At 28.7% G+C, this 23388-nt stretch overlaps 1 protein-coding gene across 7 annotated transcripts in view; it reads right to left on the bottom strand.

Annotated features, from left to right (window-relative positions):
- The window catches only part of LOC142323613 (F-BAR domain only protein 2), a 219041-nt gene that overhangs the window by 37491 nt on the left and 158162 nt on the right, over nucleotides 1–23388 (bottom strand). For all 7 annotated transcript variants that reach the window (XM_075363466.1, XM_075363467.1, XM_075363468.1 and 4 more), the window contains 4 exons: nucleotides 14498–14600; nucleotides 11335–11474; nucleotides 3830–3963; nucleotides 2761–2837 (listed from right to left, as the gene is read on the bottom strand). In XM_075363466.1, the coding sequence (XP_075219581.1) occupies nucleotides 2761–2837; nucleotides 3830–3963; nucleotides 11335–11474; nucleotides 14498–14600 (454 nt within the window). The remainder of the gene's footprint in view (nucleotides 1–2760; nucleotides 2838–3829; nucleotides 3964–11334; nucleotides 11475–14497; nucleotides 14601–23388) is intronic.

Genomic DNA, 23388 nt, shown 5'->3' with positions numbered 1-23388 from the left:
AACAATTTGCCAAACTGAGAACATGGAAACTGTAGGTGCCGGTAGCTCAATAAACTATGTAGTTTCTTTAAATCCCCTTAAGCATTAATACCTGTTTAATTTATCTGAAAGTCATGGAAAGTGCTTAGATCTGCTAGCAAGGTCATGAATAAATAACCAGATCTTAATTTTTTTTTTGCTTGATGATTCAGGCTCAGCTTGTGTGTGGGATATGGAAATGTAGTGTATGAAAAATGGCATACCTGACCAGGATTCAAACCCAGGACCTCCGAATGAAAGGCAGAGATGCTACCACTCGCGCCATGGAGGCCAGCAATTTATTAGTCTTTTTATCCTGTTTCCTTTAATAAAAGTGTGGCTTACAATTGAGCCAACAATGTAAAATTATTTTATTAATGTTTAATGATTATCTCCAACACAAAACTATTTTCAGTAAAACAAAAAAAAAGTTTTGTTTCCTAAAATCAATCATTAAGGTATATATGGCTGAACATAATTATAACAATAAAACACTTACAGATTGTTTTTCTAACTAATATATTCAGTAATGACTAATGTATTTTTTTTCTTAAAATGATTTAATTCACCACATAAAATTAACAGCTGTGCTTGGGAAAGCTATATACTGCATAAAATATGCTGAGCCTGATTAGGACCTCCTAAATGAAAGACAGAAATGCTATCTCTCCACCGACCAATACACAGGGAATGGTATGTTTCATTATAAATTTTATTTATAATGTATATAAATATTACTTCACAGAGTTGGCTTTGAGATCTAAATAACTTAAGATGTTTTTAGTATGTTTTTCATTTCAGGAAGACGTTTGTTAATTTAAATGGTGTTTTTTTTTTTTTTAATCAATGTAACTTTGTTAAATACAATGATAATGTTTTCTGATGGGTACTTGTGTATTAAAAAAATAGTTACTAAAAAAATATAGTCAAAGCTCTTGTTTAATTCTAGGCCAAATCATGGATATACTGGTTTAAGGTAACATTTATAACCTGACACTATGAGTAAGGAAGCTATCAGTTAATGAGGACAGGCAGGGAGGGAGACTCTGACCCTACTCAATGTTATTTATTAAAATACAAAAGAGTATTGACTGTACTTAAAACTGATAATCAGACTTCTACTATTAAAATAAAGGACAGGCCTACTACTGTTAATCGGATAGTGGCAGGAATCAAATTTCAGTTTGATGAAGGGCAGTTAGAACAGTTATTATACAGAGCATACAAAAAGACTCCATAACCAGCATGATTACAAAGTTCTGTCCAGAACTTGAACAAAATGGCCTTTCTTAATGATGCAAATTTAAAAGGGAATGCTGGTAAATTAAAAGATGATTTTTCAGCTCTTAACTCCTATCTATGATGATTTTATTATTTATGTAAATGACAGCAAGTGTTCAACAATTTAACATTCTTAAGAAGAGAAAGGTTAAATCTGTCAAGAAATGCAGGGATCAGGATCATCAGAACATTTTTAAGAATTTTTATCACACAAAAAATATATCACTTAAGGTACAAGCACTAGCTAATTTTTTTTGTGTTTGAGTATTGAGCAGTCATATAAAAGATAATGCAAATTGCTTTTGAAACTACTATGAAAAATATTAAATTGCCGCCATTTTGGTTACAGTATCATGTTCTAAACTTTTCAGTTTTTTTGTACTTTAAAATGACATGTCACAGATGCCTCCAACTCTTTCCATTTAAAAGTCTTGAGTTGCCCAACATGGAGGTTTTCTGATTTAATACAACCAGTAGAAAGCCAAATACAAGTTTCATGAATTTTAATTTAAAACAAAACAGAACAAAATGTGGGATATCACTAAACATTGTTTTGAATTAACCCATACATAACCTGATGTTATGTTAATGAATATGAGCAAACATTCTTGAAACAGCCTCTTTGCTGTGTACTGCTTAAAAATTGTTTATCTCTCACTCTTTTTTTTTTACTGGTTTGATACTATTTTCCATTTCTTTCTGTTCTATGCAGATATTTTAATCTCAACATAATTACTACACCCTATATCCTTAATTACATGTTCATTATTATCTATCTCACTGGGCACATCGACAGCAGAACCAAACTTTTTAGGGTTTTCCCTGGATAGAGTGATGTGTAACAACTAAAGTTTGCTGCCTATAAAACTGAATTTTTCAAAACTTTACCAGGGTTTTTTAAGACTACTTACTATGTGCAGGCTAACATCAATTTCTTTGGACTCCTTATGTAGTTTTCCCATATAGTTTCAATTCAATTATCACCATCAGATCACCTACTGGAATGTTTTGTATCAAAGAGCTGTCAATTCCTTAAGATTCTGGCAATATTATTTTCATGCAATGACTCTAAATTAAAAACATAATATTCACTGAAAATATTTGAGAATTCAAATTTGGTAAGTCATAGAAAACATTGTATCTTCTTCTCAATTGTCCACATCTTAAATACATTCATTTAAGATGTGGACAATCAATGTGCATCACCCCATTCAGTGATGCATCATGTCACTATTATTGGTTAACTGCTTGTGTATCAAAGCCAATTTCACAACTCAAGATTACTTTAGTTGCCCTTAATGCAGTGCTGGTATCGTGGATTAAATTTTTTTTCAGATGTTTCAAGAATGTGTAACCACATAACTTTATAGACATTCCTAAACATTAACAAATTATAACATAGAAACTTTAATCAGAAAATCAATTCAGAGTGAACCAAAAATAAGTCACTGAACAACATACCCTCCTCCAATCTGCTGAGAGACAGACTGTGATCTCTTCATATGATGTTCTGTATCAGCAGTTGAACCCCGTCGTCCCTGTAACAACATTAAGAAGTAATTTTTATAGCTCTTCTTCATAATATATAGTATATAACAGAATAATTTTATTTGATAATTATCAACCCTAATAGTTTATAAAAAACTTCAAAATTTAAAAACCAATATTTCAGTATCATTCAAACCAAATGCTCTAAACAAAAATTACGAAGATTTTTATGAGGTAGCCAGAGGAACTCACTCACTACCCTTGAATGAATATGTAATAATCTAACAACCTGCTGTATTGCTGTTATCTCAACAATAAAAATTTGACTTCAGTAAATAAAGACCAGAATAAATTTTGGACGTAAATTAAATTTTGTAAACAGGAAACTGAAAAATACTGACAGATGATGCAAAAAGATTGTGACAACATTCAATTACATAGATCTTTATAGTTAAATCTCGGTGTGATTGGTAAAAATAAATAACTTACATGTTGTGAGCAAAATTTGTTGATATTGTTATTCAACTCATTGCAGGGAAGTTAAATTTAGCTATTATCAGGCTCTACTTGGGATATTTTAACTTTTTTCAGTAAAAGTTTTCTTATGTAATGGTAAAAGTTTGTCTACTTTAACATTTTTTAACAAAAAAACACATTGAAAATTAATTTCATTAAATTTATATCTTTTAATAATTATCAGCGGTTGATCTTCAACCACTGACAATAGGTTGAAGCTGTTCAACCTATACTCAGTATTGAGTATGATTAACAGCTTTATCATACTCAATACATGGGAAAGTTAAACTTGCTCATCATAAAATCTACCTCAGATATTTGAACAAATCTGAAAGAATAATCTTAATTTTTCATTTTAAAATTGGTTATAATGAAAATATTTGTACAAGCAATTTTAAAGATATATTTATTCTGGTTGTTTTCCAATTAACTCAGCACAGAGTGGTTAAGTTTAGATGTCAATGGACGTCTCTAGAAAATAATTTGATCATAACCCAAGTTGAAATATATATTTCACCATACTTACTGGAGGGACACCTACTGGAGAAAGCGATAAGTTTTCAACAGTAGCTCGTAATTCATCAACACTAGCACTCATCGGGCCAGAACCATTACTTAACGGTTTAATTTCAACATGAATTTTCCGTTCTCGCTCATCATCTGAAAATAAGAATTGAAAATAATATTCCAAAACTCAAATCTACAGCTATAAGACAAAACTAATAAAACTAGAATTCCAAGGATCAGTACATAAATGACTCTATAAACTGTTACAGGTGGACTACCTGCTAGATTCTGGTATGGAGTTACCAGCATTCTTTAGCTATGCCAGGTACAGTGTGGTTTATGTTTGATTTTTATAAAGCATAGTCAAGTCCAGAATACTGATTTATTACTCAGACTAAATATATCATGCAGTAAGATTCAGTTCAGGTTTCTTCGTATAATTTTTATACCTTTGGCTAAGAAAATTGATACTTCTTGCATAAGTAAATTGTATTTACTACTATTTTTATACATTTTTAAGAAAAAAATACTCTTAAATGAATATCTTGTAATTATATTAAAAATAATATTTAACTGAAAATTAAACATTTAAAATTGAAAAAAGTTACTTGCAAGATATAACTCAAGTTGTTAAGGTTAATGGTACTAAAAGTCAGCCAGTTAAGACAAATGTTGGAATGCTGCAGTGGTCAATTTTAGGGCCGTTGTTATTCATTCTCTACATAAATGACTTGTTAATTCTACAGTAAGATCTAATTACATATGCTGATGACACAGCCATACCAATGAATGGACATACATGGACTGAACTGGCAGATTCAATGTCTGCTAAGCTTGATTCTATTTTCTCATGGTTATATCAAAACAACCTTGTACTTAATATAAACAAATCAGTGTTCATTACTTCTGGTAATTACAGAGATTCTATACCAGATAACATAGATATCATGATCAATGGTCATCACCTCAAGAGAGTCTAAACTAGTAAATATCTAGGAGTGACATATGATTGTAATGTAAAGAGGGATATGCACGTGACAGTTTAAAAACCAAATACCTAGTTTATGATTTCTACAGGCTGAAACAAGTATTATCAAGAAGGCAGATGTTGCAAGTATACTTTGGTCTTTTTCACAGTATGGCAGTGTATGGCATAATTGGATGGGATGGTCTTTATGGTTCTTTGTTTGATCCTTTGAACAGGCTACAAAAAAATATTTTTAAAATAATTGGAATCAGTGAACAGGATCCAGACAGACTGTTGGACATCAGGCAAGTTTAAGTTGTGAATTTTCAGGCATGTTTCACAACTAAAACATGCCTGATATTATTATTCTATTGTGAACCTATATAATGAACTAAAAAATGAGTTAATTCAGAATCCAATTAACACTTGTTTTAAAAGTATTAAGTTACCAAAACACCTATGAACAGTTGGGCAAAGGAGCTATGTCTACTACTCTAAAAAATATTTTAATGAACTCCCAAATAAATTTAAGGATCTCGATGTTAGTAAAAAAAATGTTAAAATGAAAATTGAAAGGGCAAATTAAAAAGATTGATATTGTATAGAGGACATTTCTTTTAGAAATGAATTCTATATCTTTTTGTTTATTATGATCTATTCTTTTATGAACTTTTTATAAACTAAACCATTATTTTTTTTAATTTTTAGTATAGTTTATTTATGTACTGTTTTAACTGAGTGAAGTATACTTCACAATTTGTGTAAAATATATAATTTTTTTTTAATTATAGGACCAACCTATGTACAGGTATTTATGCCACCTATAGGTCTTATTGTATACATAAATGCTTAAAGGAATTTGGTAATAGATAAATAAAATAAAATAAATAAATAGTTATAATTGTTAAATTAAATAATTAACATTTTTATACACCTTTTTAACTTCATATTCAGTTTTTAAAATATTTTTTTTTATAATTTTCCTACTATGATCATCAGCCACTAACAAATGTCAACAGCTTGTCGTGCTGAAACTGAATTCTGCAATTAGTGACTTCAGTCATCTACAGGAATCAGTTTATTAAATGGCTTCTATTGTCGACATTTCCTCCTTACTTAACACCCTTCAACTGCAGATGCCATTTCCTGATATATTCCAAGTGCTATGGAATCTACCAAGATATAAGAGAAGCAGTTTATTATTTTATCCAGGACAAAATGCAATGTTTTTTTTTTTTTTTTAGAGAGTATTAGAAAAATAATTAATCATTTAGTACATTTTTCATAAATAATGTTTTTAAAAAAATCTCTCTATATTATACTTTTACTGAGGACTTAGCATTTAAATTTAATTAAATACTTAATTTTCTTTAAATATTCTTTTTTCAAAATAAAAATTTATTACAATTATTTTCAATTCTAGAAAAAAATGTTTTACACTGATTTTTGTGGTTGAAAGTTGATAAAATATCAATTTAATCACTTCTTTATGTTTAATTAATGTGTCCCTTTCTGTGTTAAATAGTACACTAAAAAACTCTCCACCAAGTAGGAGAAATACCACACTGAGTGGAATGAGTTTATATAAACACTTTGTTTTCTACAAAAAGTGATACAATAATCTGTTGTTTTATACTATTCATCCCAATATTTCTAATAGTTGTGATGCACAAGTAAAACATTTTCTCAGAAGTACAAGCAGTACTATAGTAAAATTTAAGTCTAAAGACATCTAGTGAAAGAGCAACATGGAGAGAGTGACACACATCTACAATATGCAGTCCTTCACCATCCAATCTGCCTGTAAAGTTATCATTAATTTTAGAGTGAATATGTAGAGGAAACTTAAATTATGAACCAACTATTGATAATTCCTTTGCTATTTACAAGGTACACTTTTTAAGAAAACTTAAAAATTTACAAAATGAACAATGCACATGTAAAATAAAATGGAAACATTCTTTTAAATTTAACAAAGTAAATCATTTTTACTGCTTGTTTTTTCTTGCACATTAAACAAGTTTGCTGAAAAAATCAATTATAAAATATATATTTGTATATACACAGTGCAATCATTTTATTGTGCACATCATTTGTCTTGAGCACACTGACATTAAGTAACCACATTTTAGCAATTTTTGAAAGTTAGTTGACGTTTGTCTAGGTGTTGGCTATGTTGTTAGCTAACCTAACAGTGTGCAGAATGCAATAATCATTTCTGTTTGTACAGAGAACATGATTTTTGTGATTATAAAACATGTGGTGTGATGTGGCATGATCCTTGTGAATAATCATACTGTTTTCAATCACACAACGGGTGTTTATTGTCAAGGTGTACTTTAGAAGCGAGTCATATGACTATGTTGAAGAATAATTTTGTGTTAGATTTCCAAGTACACCTATATATCAAACAACTCAACAGTAATGTGAATTATTAATTGCTTTTGAGAGACTGGGAATGTTGGTGACAGGGAGAAGAGGCATGCTTCAGTATTGAAAGAAGAGAAGATGAAAGAAAGAGGTACATGTGTTACTTGAACGGTCTCCAAGGAAGAGTATGAGTAAATCATCATCACAGACAGGAATATCATACAAGAGTGTACAAAAGGCCACAAAGAAATTAGGTCTACATGCATATCCAACGCATAGCGTACAAGAACTGAAACCCCAGACATTGTTAAAGAATAAGGTACAGCCAGTAGTTTATCAACTGGGTGGAAAGTAATGGGATGGGCATACTGGATAATGTGTTTTTTAGTGATGAGGTATATTTTCACTTTAGTGGTTACATCAATAGTCAGAACAACTGATATTGGTCAAAACAAAATCCACACATCTTGTGGGAATTGCTACTGCACTCAAAAAAGGTAGGAGGAGTTTGGTGTGCGATTTCTCAACAATGAATAGTGGGCCCAAATTTTTTTTTACGAAACCCTTTACACTCTGGCACACCAGGATATAATTATGCAATTTTTAGCTTTTCTCCAGCCTGATGAACGCTACTGTTACCTGCAACAAGACAGGGTAACGTGCCATACATTCAAAAACACCATGGAATTTTTTGGAGAAATGTTTGGTGATCGCATGATTTAAAAAAGTCTGTGGCCCCCTTGTTCACCTGACTTGTCACCAGACTTTTTTCTTTGGTTTTTTTTAAAAGACATGTATATCAAGCAAGCCCATGTACTCTACAAGACCTGGAGCAAGCTATTACTGCAGGGATGAATTCCATTAGCCCTGTGATCTACGAAGAGTGTCAAAAAAATATGGTGCGAATTGTTCAGACCAACATTCAGGAAAATGACAGACATTTCCAACATTTGCTGTAAGACATTAAGTTATCAACAGCTGTGTATAACTACATTCCATAAATCAAATCAGATGTGAGTATCTCTGTATTACAGTCCATAGTGGAATTATAGTATATAGTGCATCATGAGATGCGCATTAAAATGATTGCATTATATATATCGACAACTGAAATTTTATTTTATAACAGAAAAATAGACATCTAACTTTAAAGTTGTTTTGAACTAAATTAACAAAATGCAGAAAACCAAAATTTTCATCATTTATTATAAGTTTTATATTAAAAATAATCATCCCTTAAATGCTGTGAGTTTATTAAAAACAAAACATATCCATCAGGTATGGCAGATTTTAACTGTCATATTTTGGATTCCAGGCCATAGAACCTTTGCTTCAGTATTTCGGTTATGTACCTTTGGATCATTGCTGTCTTCCTCATATACCTCTAAATGAAAAAATAACATCTGTCAAGGAAGAAGAAAACTTAATTAATAACACTGAACGTAGCCCATGCATCAGTACCAGAAAAATTTCTTACTGCACTGGTTTAACACAAAGTAAAGTACGGCGAACAGTTCAAAAAGATAAACTCCATCCTCTTAATCTACAAAAGTACAAAATTTACTTACAAAAGTTCTTCCTGTACGTTTAAATTTTTTTTACTGCATTCTGGACAATGTTAATGTAGATTCTGTTTTGTTTGTCAATGAAATCACATTTACTTGAAGAAGTGTTAATTCAAAAAACAGGCACATATGTGGCCATAAAAATCCACTCTGCACCATCAAAACTGGATACCAATATCAGTTTCACAAAAGCATTTGGTGTGGTATTTTAGGCAACAAAATAATGGGACTATTTATTTTCAATGAGAATGTTTTGGGTCCTTCACACTTAAAACATTTTAGAGAAAAATTTTCGAGATCTAATAAAAATAAGGCAGATGTGTTTCCAACATGATAGGCCAACTCCACACTTCTTTCTAGCGAACAGACAACACTTAAATGGAACTTTTTTAAACAATCGGCAGACCTATCAATGGCCTTCAAGGTCATATGGCTTAACACCTCCCTACTACTGCGGGGTTGCTTGAAATAATTAGTATATGAACAAAAATGTAATACAAAAAAGTTAGTTGTTAAAATTCTCAGTGTGGTGGAACTAATACAAAAAAAAAACCTGTTGAAATACGGAAAGCCACTAAAAACATTGTTTGTCGGGCAGTGCTTTTGTATCCACTATGTCGGGTGACATTTTAAGCAGATTATTTAATTGTTTGTAAGTTGGTTTAATTTGTTCTTTTTCTAGCAAAATAACTTAATTCTTAATTTAATTTAATTTTTTTGTAATAATGAAAGTCTTGTTTCGTTTAATACCTAGCTAAAAGCTGCCACTTTTTGACATGTTTTGTTTTTAATAAACTTCAAACATCTTGTTCGTGTTTAATTCTTTTAGACTTTAATCACACCATTTTACATGGAATAAAATTCTTTACAAGTTCTGTTAAAAACTTTTGTGTTTACTACCTATTTATTTAACAAAGTTATTTCACACCAAATATAAAATAATGTTTTTCAATCTCAATCGTTTGTCTTTTATCCCACATTTCTCAAAAACTACAAAAAATACAGATATGGGATGTACTTTTCCAATTATTCAGGTCAGATTTCATATAAAACCACTAAATTTAGATCCCAAGAATAACATTATGGTACAACTTTACTGAAGGTGCAGAAATTAGGACAAATACTTTGCCAGCCGACACTTGCTAACGAAGCACTTTTGAATCTATATTTATTGAATTTCTCTTTACTTCCACCAGCAGAAGATGTCCTGAAAGTTTGTTACATTCTTCGTGAATCACCCATATATATATTATCTTTTTTTTTAAATTAACTCTTTTTATCTATGTTTTTAGTTAAGATAACTCAAATATAACATTTATATAATCATTTTTGTGAAAAAAAATTTATTATGACTACGAAAATAGATAAATGCATCTGGCAAGGCTGAAGCACAGTAAATAAAAACGTATATTATTCAAGGTTACTGTACTGTATGATAACTGTGTTTATCCCAGAGTTCATTTTTTCAAAAAAATAAACAGTTATGGAACTGTAAATATGTACCTTGACAAAAGAATTAAAAATATTTCAATAGAAAATTTCACTAATCCTAATAAAGTAAATAAAAAAACAATTTTTCTAGTGTTATAATATTTATTTCACTAATTATAAGATTTTAACAATGTTAAAAAAAAGGTACACGCATTCTACATAATAAATGAATAAATATCACATTAAAGTGAATGAAGCTTTCAAATCATTTTTTAATTGAAGAAAAATACTCAAGCTGATTGAGAAAAAAAAATTTTTTTTAATATTTCTTCACAAAAACGTTTAAAAAAAATCATACAAAAAAAGGAACATAAAATAAACTGCACTGTAATAAAAAGTGAAACTTCCTGACTACTGTACTATAACATCAAACTAACTGACTTGATCAAATCCTCCTTAAGTTAAGGCAAACAGTAGGCATAACAGTAAATGAGTAAGGTAACGCCATTAAGTAAACGAGTAAAATAAGAAGTTACATGCTGAAAGAGGATAATCCCTTCTTCCATCATACTGTTAACCAACAAACATACGAGGTGTGTTCAAAAAGTGATGAGAATTTTTGTTTTTTGGAAAGAATTTTATTTATTCGTCTTCATTAATGTTATCCTCTTCAAAATAATCCCCATTAGATATTATTCAGCAATCATTGTGATTCAGCGATCATTCATATTCATTTCTTTCACCTCTTTCCATGTTTTCATTGGTTGTTGATGTGCTGGGCGTCCGGAACACTCGTCATCTTCGTCTTCACAACTTTCTTGGAAATGCTTATACCACTCGTAAACCCTAGCTTTACACACCAAAACCAAAGTTTAACATTTTTAAAACATTGCTATACTTTATTCCATTGTTATAGCAAAATTTAATACAAATTCTCCGATCCATTATTTATATAAATAAAAAATCGCCGATCATACCAAAACAACTGTTATCCTTTTGACAGCTGACAACAGACTAAACATCCAATAAATGTATAGATATTTTTCAGACATGTTTACCAATACAACAACAAAAAAATCCCGAGAATTAGACTAATACAACCTGTGAAATTTCAAAATTCTTGTTACTCTTTGAACACACCTCATATAACAACTTTTAACAAATAGAGTAAGCAAACAAGTTAACAAATACCAGAATCTGTGTCTGAACTGGAATAGAAGCTGCCTTTATCATTTTCCCATGGATCAACTTTAGGCCTAATAGAATAACCATCTTCGTCCACATCTGGTGTTGGTGTTTTAGATTTTCTGCTGTTATCTTCTTTATCTTCACTGTAAAACAAACCCAAAAATGATAACAATAAAACATATATGTGAAACAATTTTTTGTCTTTACATAAATTTATTACAAGGACAAATTTGTCTGTAATCGATAAGCTCTGATTTACTGTAGTGTTTGTATTTTCATCTGATGTTTTTCTAACATATGGAACCCTTTGCACCTGAACATAAAAATGTGACTCGAAAAACATGACAATTTTCCAGTCTTCTTTGGTCTAGTTAGATAACTGTCATTTTTTATCAGTTCTTAGAATTCTCTTTTTAGCTGATGTACAGCTCTCTATAGATATATAAATACTAAGAGAATATTAAAAAAAAGAAAAAATGAAAATTAAAAATGTGATTTCAACTAAACTCTTTTCCAAGTTGTGTGCTAAAAAATTAAAAAATTATTATTAAAAAATTATTAAAAAATTCAGTTCAAACTCATTCTGAAAGAAATAATAAGAATTAATAAAGATTTCACTTCACAACACAACTGATTTCATAAGAGAGGCTTTGAATAATAATAAAAGAAGTTTTACTTTATTCAACCTTAAAACTTTTGCAATACAATCATATTGAAAAAGATAGGTGAAAATAAATCATTCCTATTTGTAATGAATGTGACACATTAACTATAAGCTATCTGAAATTTTAGCATTAGTAACATAATTATCAATATGTACTATTTAATAATACTTGATACTAAATTGCTCCTGCAACTGATGCTTAAGTCCTCCTGAGAACTAAATAGTACAACAGGAGGTCAGGTGGAAAAAAAAAAACTTTTATTCCAACAGTAATCATCTACAATAGCATACAAATTAATCCGAAAGAGATGTTCTGCAATAAAAAGTATCTTTATTTAAAAAAATAAAAATTTATGTAAAATTTATGAATATCTAGTAATTAATATAATTAATCAGTTCACATGCACGATTTGATATCGATTCAACAAGTGTACAACACTTTTTTTTTTCTTCTTTTTTTTTATCATCATGAAGCTACACCAATATTACTTTAATTACGTCAATTCATTTTGAGAGTCATTTTTTGACTACTGCCCAAAGATTTTTAATTGGGTTAAGTCTGGAGAGCTGCGTGGCCATAGAAGCACTTCTATCATTCTTCAAAAAAGTTTTCTACTTTTTTGGCAGTATGACATGGTGCCAAATCATGTTAGAACACTCTGTTGCCTTGCGGGATTTTGTTTTTAAGTTGTCACAACCCTTTCCTTCAGAATCTTGATATATCCATAATTTTTCAACATACCATCTTCTGGAAGTAATGATCAAGGGCCTTCCAAAAGTGAAACAACCCTAAAACATTTTTTCTAGGTAACTGATTGTTGGATACGAGCCAGTGATGTATTTTCATCTGATGTTTTTCTAACATATGAAACCCTTTGCCCCTGAGCATAAAAATGTGACTCATCAGAAAACATAACATTTTTCCAGTCTTCTTTGATCCAGTAAGCATGTTGCTTTGGCCACAACAGCCTTTTTTTACACATTGCTGGTGTTAAAAGCTGCTTTTTAGCTGGCTGACATGCTTTCCGTCCAGCTGCAAGAAGTTTGCATCTAACAGTTGTTACATGTAAATCTGTTCCACTAGCTGCTAATTCTCAATTTAAATCCACAGTAGATAAATTTGGATCAAGTATACTTTTTCTCAGTAATAACTATCCTGTGTTGGCATAGTTTTTCTTTTATGGCCACATTTGCCTTTCAATTGAGGTGAAAAGGAACCAGTTTCTTAAAATTGTTTTAAAATAGCATTCACTGTCTGCACTCCAATACCACACTCTGAAGCTATTTGTCATTGTGTCTTACTGGTGGTATGTTCAGAAAGAGAAAAAACTTTTTGAAGTTATGTCCATTATTATATATTCAAGACACACAGAACAGAAAATACTAAAATATGATTTTGTAATAAAAAATAAAATAAAATTTTCACAAAACATTATTTATAACATGATAATTGCTAAATAACCTCACATTATACAGAAAAATTAAAGAAAGAGTGCGGTCAAGCAGTGTAGCCACTACACAAAAAAAATTCCTTGTTCGAATTAATTTGCACGTTACTGTATAGTAAGATGCAAGACACTATCTTACTGCAGTAACATAATGTCTTTTTTTTATTTACATTGCTCCACAGACATTAATAGATAAAAATGTATGGTATCATATCACATTTTGTTACAAATAATAATGCTTAGTAAAATAATTAACAAAACTATTGATTTTAAACTTTTGGATCCATTAATAAATAGAACATCCTTGGTTCAGTTTCCAACACTGTATTTTGCTTCGGGCAAAGTAGCTCAACTTTGTAACTTCTAGAACTACTGTTCAAATTTACTGAGTCACCTGTTTAAACAGTCAGTCAACCTGACCGTAATGGGTGTCTCATCTTCACCAATGAAGATACTGAAAGGCACTTGAACATGATGTTACTATTGGTTCCAATAACTGTGCCTAAGTGCACCTTTCATTATTCAGAACTTATGCCGCTGGATCATTAATATCTTTAAATAAAGTCTTTGTTAGTCTGATCAATACAATTTTATTTACATTTAATCTTTAACACATTTAAATACACATTCACTTATTTAAACATTATATCATTAGTAAATTACCTCACATTGTTAAGTTTAAAATGGTGTACATGTACAATATTAATGTTTAAAAAGTATTATAATTAAAGTATTTATATTTAGTTTAAAATTTTAAGTTACTTCTTTTACTGTTTGATTTTAACTAACAATACTATTAGAAAGAAAAAATATATAATATAAAACAGCTGTTGAACTGAACTAAAATAACAAATTTATATGCTTTACATAAGTAAAAAATAAAGAGTTAGATAGTTTATTTAGCATTAATGACATGAAACTGAACAACTATCATCTCTTTGTGTAACATCGGATGTGAAATAAAGAAATAACTACCTGCTTCACCCCTAAATCTCTACTTATAGTGAAGCCTTTGATTCAGAGAGTAAAAAATAGCCATTAAACTAAAACTTACGCATCAGATTTTTCATCCTTATTGCTCGTATTATCAGGTGTGCCATCCTTTTTCTTTTTTGCTTTTCTCTCTTTACGCTTCTCCCTCCTACTTCTCAAAAACCCTACAAATGAAATATGTTTTGTAAACAATAGTACCTCCTACATACAAACAGAAAGATAAATTATGATGCCCAAACAAATCAAAGAATAATATGTAAAATAAATAAAAATGTTAAATCTTACTATTTAAACACACTTAACATTTATATGACTATTAATTAATATTTAAAAATACACAAAACTGAATATGACTAAACATTATAAAATTATTGCATCTGATTAACCCTTCAGCTTTTTACCTATTCGTAAATTTAAAAATTTTAAACAAACAATCCAAAATATTACTAAAAATATCAATTACAATGAGAAATATATTGCTGTAAAATTATTTTTTTAAATAATTTATTAAAGTAATAACCATTAACTGATTTGACATCATTAAAATAATAGAATCTACTAATCAACAAAATTTGATAAATTCTGATATCTCAACTAATCACTAATAACCATAATTGTTTATATTCATTATAAAAAGCAAGAATTCAGTAATTCATTTTAAAGTGCGTAAATAAACATTAATAAAATATTATATAAAGAGTTTAAACTCGTTATATGCTATTTTATAGAAATTTAAAACGCTTAATAATTAAAAGTTATTCATATTAATAAGTTTTTACATTTTTATTCAATTATCATGAAAAAAAATGAATTAATAAAAAATTAAATTTTGATATGAGACTTTTCAGATTACGTTAGTGAGAGAGTTAGATGATCCAACAAATCAAACCTGAATAATAAGCAAAAACTGAAATCTGTAAAAAAAAATGAACACATTAGATAATTTTAAATAACTAGATATATGTATAGTAAAATCTCATAAACAAAAATATACTAATGACATTTAAATCTCAGAGAATTACAAATATGTAAATAATAAGTTTTTATTTGACAGTAAATTGATATATTTGAAGAAAAACTGAACAAGTTGATCAGTAATGTCAAAACAAAATGAACACTAATAACAAAGGTATATTTGGAGAATCTTTCAGAAAGAAAATGTTGAAATTAATAATAAAAATAGAGTGCAAATTAATATGAGATCATGTATCCAATGAAAATAATTAAATTTTATACAATAATGAACGGGAAGATAAAAAGACTTAATTTCTTTCACAGACAGTACACAGTCAGCTAGTAGCTGAGATTTGAAAGTCATATCAAAACTAGCTGAATCTTAACTGATATTTCATGCAATCTTCTGCAAGAATGCAGAAGAGTAACCTGTGAAATATACAATGTATTTATATATCACCTCGCTAACGGTTTGACATATATCACCCACCAGCAGTGGTATAAAACTGGTTTGTGCAAAAGTATCCTAAATGTATATGTTGTAATGATTATTAATTGTGACTTGAGTAGTTTTAATGATTAATTAAAAAATTTTCACACAATAGCAAATCATTAGAAACATCTAAGAACATTAAAGCAAAAACACCTCATAAAAATACATATAATTAAACATACATTTACAAAATACACAGATAATCAACACCAGTCATAACTATAAAATTGATTTATTCAGTACTACTATCTGACGAATGATTTAAAAAATCAATTCGGTCTCAACATGATTTGCATTGCAAAACATATAAAAAAAAAATTATCTCAGAAGGCCATTATAAAATAAAAATGTTCAAAAGCAAACTCTACATAAAATTAAATTTAACAATTTTTTAAATCGTAATTTAAAAGTAATCAACCACTTCATGAGATTTTACTACACACTCATTTACTGCTTTATACATAATACCTGAAATAATTAAAAATATTACAAAAATTTGAAGATTTAATTAAATTTTATTTCATAAACAAAACATATAAAACATTATTAATTAGTTTTACTATAAACATAAAGCTGATAAAATTTTGTAAGCTAAAGAATATTTAACTTTCTACATTCCTGTAAAATTAATCTACCGTAAACATAAATGTAATAATAAAAAAGCAAAATCAGGAAACAGTTTAATTCCCTCTAATATGCAATACTAACTGTGTACTTCTATATTACAGATTAAAAATATGAAAACTGTAAATATAAAAATTCACACTAAAGCAAATCTGACCGCAGCACTTTTGATTTTAACAAGTTAACAAGATTACATGATCATAAATTTTTACATTGATACAAAATAAATTTTTGGTCTTGGGAATAACTGTACTATAACCAGAAGCTTTCCATTCCAGAAGATCGGGCAATAAACTGAGAAATAATGATAAATTACTAAAGCATACCAAGTTAACAAGATTACATGATCATAAATTTTTACATTGATACAAAATAAATTTTTGGTCTTGGGAATAACTGTAAACTGCAGAAGGTTACTATAACCAGAAGCTTTCCATTCCAGAAGATCGGGCAATAAACTGAGAAATAATGATAAATTACTAAAGCATACCAAAGCTATGTTTGATAAACCAGCTCTCACAGATTATCAATGGATGCTCAGAGCTAGTTTACCTAGAGATAGGTCAGTAAGCTCTTAAAAAATATGTTTATAATAACTTATACTTCTACAAATTCTGCTTGCATTGCGTGTATTCAAATTACGCATACAAATTCTAGTGATCATGTAACTATACTACATTAATATAAGGTATAGAAGAAGTACAGATATATACTTGTAAAAGCATATACTTGTAAAAGCACAGAGCATATATTTCTAAAAAATACTCATTAATGAGACATTTTTCCCAGGTGAACAATCTAATAATAAATTATTTAATAAAAAATTTTATTAATATGGAATATATATGAGCTATGGAGGATGCATTTTATCAAGAGCTCTGACAATGCATTAATTGACTAACAATATAATAATATAGAAATTAATTACTGGTATTAATTAATTACCACTAATTAATAATGGTATGTAAAAATTAATCTGAATGTAATGAAATGCAGTGGATGATAAATGAAAGTAACAAAACTTTTGAGAGATCAGGAAAACGTCAAAGCAAATTTTCACTGGCTTGTATTAAGTATACCACAAAGAAGAAATCTGATGACTACAAAAAATGAATCATATACAAATAGTAAAGAAATGCCCCGCTTGTAAAATTTCATAATATATCTAATTAGTTTTGATTCAAGGTTAACACAATCTAAATGTAAAGGTGAACACTAAAAACAATACCTATACATCACAATATTACATTTCTCAATTAAAATTTACTTCTGAAAAATGTAACAATAGAAAAGCTGGTTTATATGCTAAAATTAAAATTTTATTACAGTATAGTTATAACCATATTTTCAGTTAAACAGAAACTAATTTTGGTTTATTGTTTAATAAAAATCACATTTTGTTTATGAAATAAAGCTTAATTTAAAAATACCATTGAAAATGTCTTAATATTTAAAAATAAAAAAAAATTTCATTAACTTATACACATAATCAGAACAAAATAATAATTCATACAAAATAAATTAGATCTAGAAAATATTTAAAACAAAGGACCACAATACTTCCAGTTCCATAGATTTTAAAACAAATAATAATTATTAACAGAGATTCTGAATCAATATTTAAATATTTTATTGCAAATAAATTTTAATAGTTCAGCTCATACACAAAACATTAAAATACTAATTTTTACAAAACTCTCATTGTACAGTAAAGTAGTCCATATGAAAGTTCCTATTACATAAATACTGTTAAAAATCTGATTTCCTTTCATCGTTAGGTTAAGATACATATATAAAATTAAAACTTAATTTTATAATAAATTAATAAAATTACTTAAGACGGCACTGATATTTGATTGAAAGAAGTTTTTGTTCATAGAAGTATCAGGGTTATTTGAAAAAATGTATATTATGAGCTATGAATAATTAAACCATAACAAATAAGAAAAATAACAGTGACTTAGAGCATGTATCACTATTTAGCTGAACCCAGGCAGCAAATAACATTTTTACCTGAATTACTGTTAAATTTACAAAATGCTTTATAGAAAAAAGTGATTAACATATAAAAAAAAGTTATCCTTTTCAGTAGCATTTAAAATTTTCAAATGCAGTTAACTTTCATTCAACCTGTAAAAATCAATCTACTGTAGAATAAATAGAAACTAAGTAAGGTAGGAACTTTAAACAAATTCAATATTTTACTTAGTTAAAGCGATATTTTGTTTTTTTCAAAAAAGCCCCCCATTTCCATCCCCAAGGGCCAACTTTTGTCGTTAACCAACTCGACCGAGATTTTGGGATGAGTTATTTTTAAGGAACAATTTGAAAGCGATTGGCGCAAAATTATGCCAATTTTCTTATCTACAAGAAAGTGAAATATATATATATATATACATAAACTTTTGAGCTGACGGTGGTTTTGGGGTCTGGGGATGTGAAACATGAAGATATGTCAAACTTTTCCGGAAGTCGAATCATGGTGCCCATTACAATAGGTAGCTTTCTTATGAAATCTACCTAAAAACAGATTAGAGAAGTAGACTACTGACTTGAACAAAGCATTCTCAGAAATATTAATATTCTGTTTTATAATAGTAGTGCTTTGAAAATATTTATCCCGAAAAAAATCGAATAAACATGAGATAATTTGCAAACCATAAAACCACATATTAAATAAATATTTTAAAATAACAATATAAATTGATAAATACAACATGGCTTTTAGCTACATCAGATCGACATCACTCTACTGAAAGGAAGAACTGATTTCACCAACTAAAGGTTTAGAGAATAATTTGTCAACATCGTTGATGTGTGCACTGTGGCAGGATTTTATAGATTTAGTTGGGTGGCAAAATCACAGATAATAGTTTTCTATTTCTCTTGCTCTCTCTCTCTCTTTACAATTGATAAAATAGATCAAGTGTTTGCTTATGAACCACTAGCTTAAGTACTCATTCTTTGCACTGGCTAATAGTAAATTTCAAGCTTAAGAATAATTTTTTCAATATCTTAATAATTGTTAAACTAATTTGACTTTATCATCTTAAAGACCTCTTCACGAACAATATTCTTAATTTAAGCACATTAGCTGTTTATAAATGGAAGATGATATAATAGAGAGAAGGTGAGGGCTTTTCCATTCATATATCATACTAACTTATTACCTCAGTGTACACCATGCTAATTTAATGTTTCCAACAATTTCAGAATTTAAAAAGGCAATATGAGATCTCTTTAACCAATTTCATCCTTTTAATAGCTTGTTTAAAGGGATATTCAGAAACACGTCTTTGTATAATTTTATAATTGGAATCTGAAACAAATTTTAAACATATATTTAAGAGACAAATATTCATGGGAATTATGGAAACTGTGACACTATCCTATTTCACCCTCTTATAAATTGTTCAAAGGGAAGTTCCAATTTTTATTTTTAGATATCGGTGGAGTTTCTTTCAGAGTTGGATTCTAGCTTCTACTGCAACTGGATAACAAAATATACAAGAATACAAAATCCATCCTAAATCCAGCTTTATCCTTTAAGAGGTTGTTCTACACTTAGTCTGCATGCAGTGTAATGTTATAAGGAACAAAGGCTTGGGATTTCTGCAGGCAGTGTATAATTTTCTATACTTTTAAGAAGTCATAGTCATAATACTACCAAAGTACCATTATTAATAGTTGTTTAACTACTGTGTGTGCCTTTTTTGCTATTAGATTGCTCTGTGCTTTTTTTTAATGTAATCTCTTTGTAGTATGTTCATAGTTGTGTTGCTGGTAAAGTTGAGTGTGGATATTGTGTACTTTACAACAGTTCTCAAGTTTTTGTCAGTACCATTTACAATTTTATTTCGATAAGTACAATTTAAAATTTAATAAGAATACAGACCATGCAACAGATTCAATTTGAGATAATTTATAAAGAAGTTTAATGAAAAACTTGAAAAATTGTATAGTTTTTAAATAATTATATGATTTTATTATAACAGGTTCATTTAAAGAATAATATATTAAACTGAATAAGAAATTCCAGATAATAATTTCATCTATCAATATTATAGTGATAAAATTACATTACTGGTAAGACTTAGAAAATATGTAAATGCAAAGGAATAAGGTATACGAGACCAATCAGAATAGCACCTAAGGATTTGGCAGGCAAATTGTTAAAAGGGTAAACCTGAGGTGCATTTTCAGAGAATGTTGGAGTAATCATCTATACAGAATTTCAAACTTCATTCACGACCTTAAAGGATGTACAGTTAGTAAATGCAACTTTAATCATAATTACTCTTAGGGGTTGTTTTATAGGAAATTTGTAAAATCAGAGTAAACATTAATCAAGAGTAAATATTAATAATACTGTTAGAGAATAATCAACAAATATTCTTAGAGAGTATAGTCAACAAGTAGGAGTAAATATTCTTAACAAAGAATCCCAAACGGACAAAAATATTCTGGTTTTAAAATTTGGTTGGCTCTATTTACACCCCTTTACAATTAATGAGAAAAAATCCCTTCTTAATAGTAAAGAGGAATACCACTGCCAGATTTAAGTTTCCATCTCTTTAGGTTCAGAATGGTTTTTAAACCCTTATGTAATTCAACCCCTTAAAAGTTGTTAATAACATTTTTTTCCTTACTTCTCCTAAGGACATCTTTGAAGTAACAAAGTCAAATTTCAGCTTCAACTATTCAAGATAAAGAAAACATTAATGACTAAAGATTTTCAGTTTAATGAGATATATTCATTTTCGATATTAAAAAACCTTCAAAATGGTACAGAATGGGAATATGACTGCCAGGTTTCAAGTTTCAGCTCTTTTAGTTTCAGTAGCCCTTTTTTACCTGTATTTAATTTAACCACTATGAGTGATTAATAAAAATATTTTTTCTGTTTTATGTTGCTAAAGAATCTCTTAAGAATAACTATGCCAAATATTAGTTTCCTAACCAACAAACCTGAGAAAATCAGAGATAAGTGGATCAGTAAGACTTTTCCTACATAGATTTATTAAAATTTACTGTAACGTCTACAACTACAAGGTTCTGAGGTAACATCTGCCACTGTCCATACTGCAATTCTATCATAATTTTTCCTTTGCAAGGATAACTATATAATGTTGGCATGTGTTTGCCAATATTGGCAAATACAATACTTATATAATATACTATTTTTTAATTTCATCCTCTAGAGACTCGGTAGTGAATATAGGTTACATCCACCTTATCTTTGTAATTTCATAATAAGTGTATTCTGCAAATTAAAACAAAAAAAAGCTGTCAACAAAGTTATAATAATTTTCTGGCACTGGTTATCTGTTCTTATATAGTGGAAAAATGATGATACGTGAAAATAAACAAAAAAAAAAATTTAAAGACTGATATTTTTAAACTTTGATTCGCTCCCCCCAATATTGCCCCAAAGTATGTTTTTTGAGTCACTTGCACTACTAGTATGCCTAGGAAGATATAAAAAAAAATTTGGTTAAAAAATATGAAATAGACTGCTTTTTTCAATTTTTGGTGAAGGGGGAAATTTTGGGGCAAATTTATCTTTTAAATGCTAAAATAAACATGCACGCATGTACTGAGCTCAACATAAAATGGGGTTATGTTTGTAAAATTTTGAGAAAATTGATTCCAAAAGACTACCTACCCCACCCCCTGGATATATTGATCCCCAAAATTTTATCAACAAATTGTCCCGTATACATAAGTCTCTGTACAATATTTCATCAAAATTTGTTTATCCTGTCAAAAATTATTAAGCTTCAAACACAACCAAGCCCACACACACACACACAAACATTATCCCCTCACTTTTTTTTGTTTTTGGGGTCATGAAAGTAAAAAAAAAAACATTCCCTATCTTTTGACTGATTACAATACTTTCCTTCTTGTAAAATAACGCTAGAGTTGTGATGCCAGGAAAGTAAAAGAAAATAATTGGAAATATCTATATCTACTTCATACCATAAACAATTTGCTTAAAGGTTATAACAATACTACGGTTAATGCAGGTAACACACAATCACACACATATATGTGGTATAGCTCATTTTGCATAATTGAACAAAATACAAAATAGCCAATAAATTTTTATTTTGGAATTAGTGAACCAATAAAAAGCATTAAGCACTTCAATAGCATTAAATTAAAAATAAAATTATAGAAAATAAAATAGCACAATTAGTTTTCAGAGAAAAAAATCAGGTCAAATGAAAGCAAACTGCAACAAATTTTGGCAGCTACAGATATAACTTCAATAATAAAAAAAAAAACTAGAAACAATATTATTTAATAATTATTAACAGAAATGAATAATCTTCCATATAACAATATGGGAACAATGTGGTAATGATTTTTAATATTTTACTTTTAAAAAGGGGGAAAAATCCATACAAAATAGAACTAAAATAGATACTTGCAAAAAAGTAGAAATGTTGTGATTTTCTTCAAGCTGAAATTTCAATAAAAGATGTTGAGATAAAAAAGAACATAAATATTTACTATCATCATGCTCTTTAAATATTTTTGTACAAATATATAAAAAAATATATATACATATACACAAAAAAGCAGCCAACAGTATAAATGAAGATGATATCTATATTACCTGAATTAAAATAATATTAAATGAAGTATAAGCAATAATAATCAATATTATAAAATATTCAACAGTTAATACGACTGTGCAAGTAAAAAGAATACAAGAATTTATATGTAATCTAAATACATATTGAAAGTTAGAAAACACTTACCCTAAAATACAAAAATGTACATATAAAATTCATACAAAGATGCAATAAAAAAATAAAGAGGTGATATGTGAAAAGCTGTACAGAATACTTATAGATTACAGTGAGCAGTAC

Source organism: Lycorma delicatula, chromosome 4 (assembly GCF_047948215.1).
Source record: "Lycorma delicatula isolate Av1 chromosome 4, ASM4794821v1, whole genome shotgun sequence".
Classification (NCBI taxonomy): domain Eukaryota; kingdom Metazoa; phylum Arthropoda; class Insecta; order Hemiptera; family Fulgoridae; genus Lycorma; species Lycorma delicatula.
This window is presented reverse-complemented; position numbering and strand designations above follow the sequence as displayed.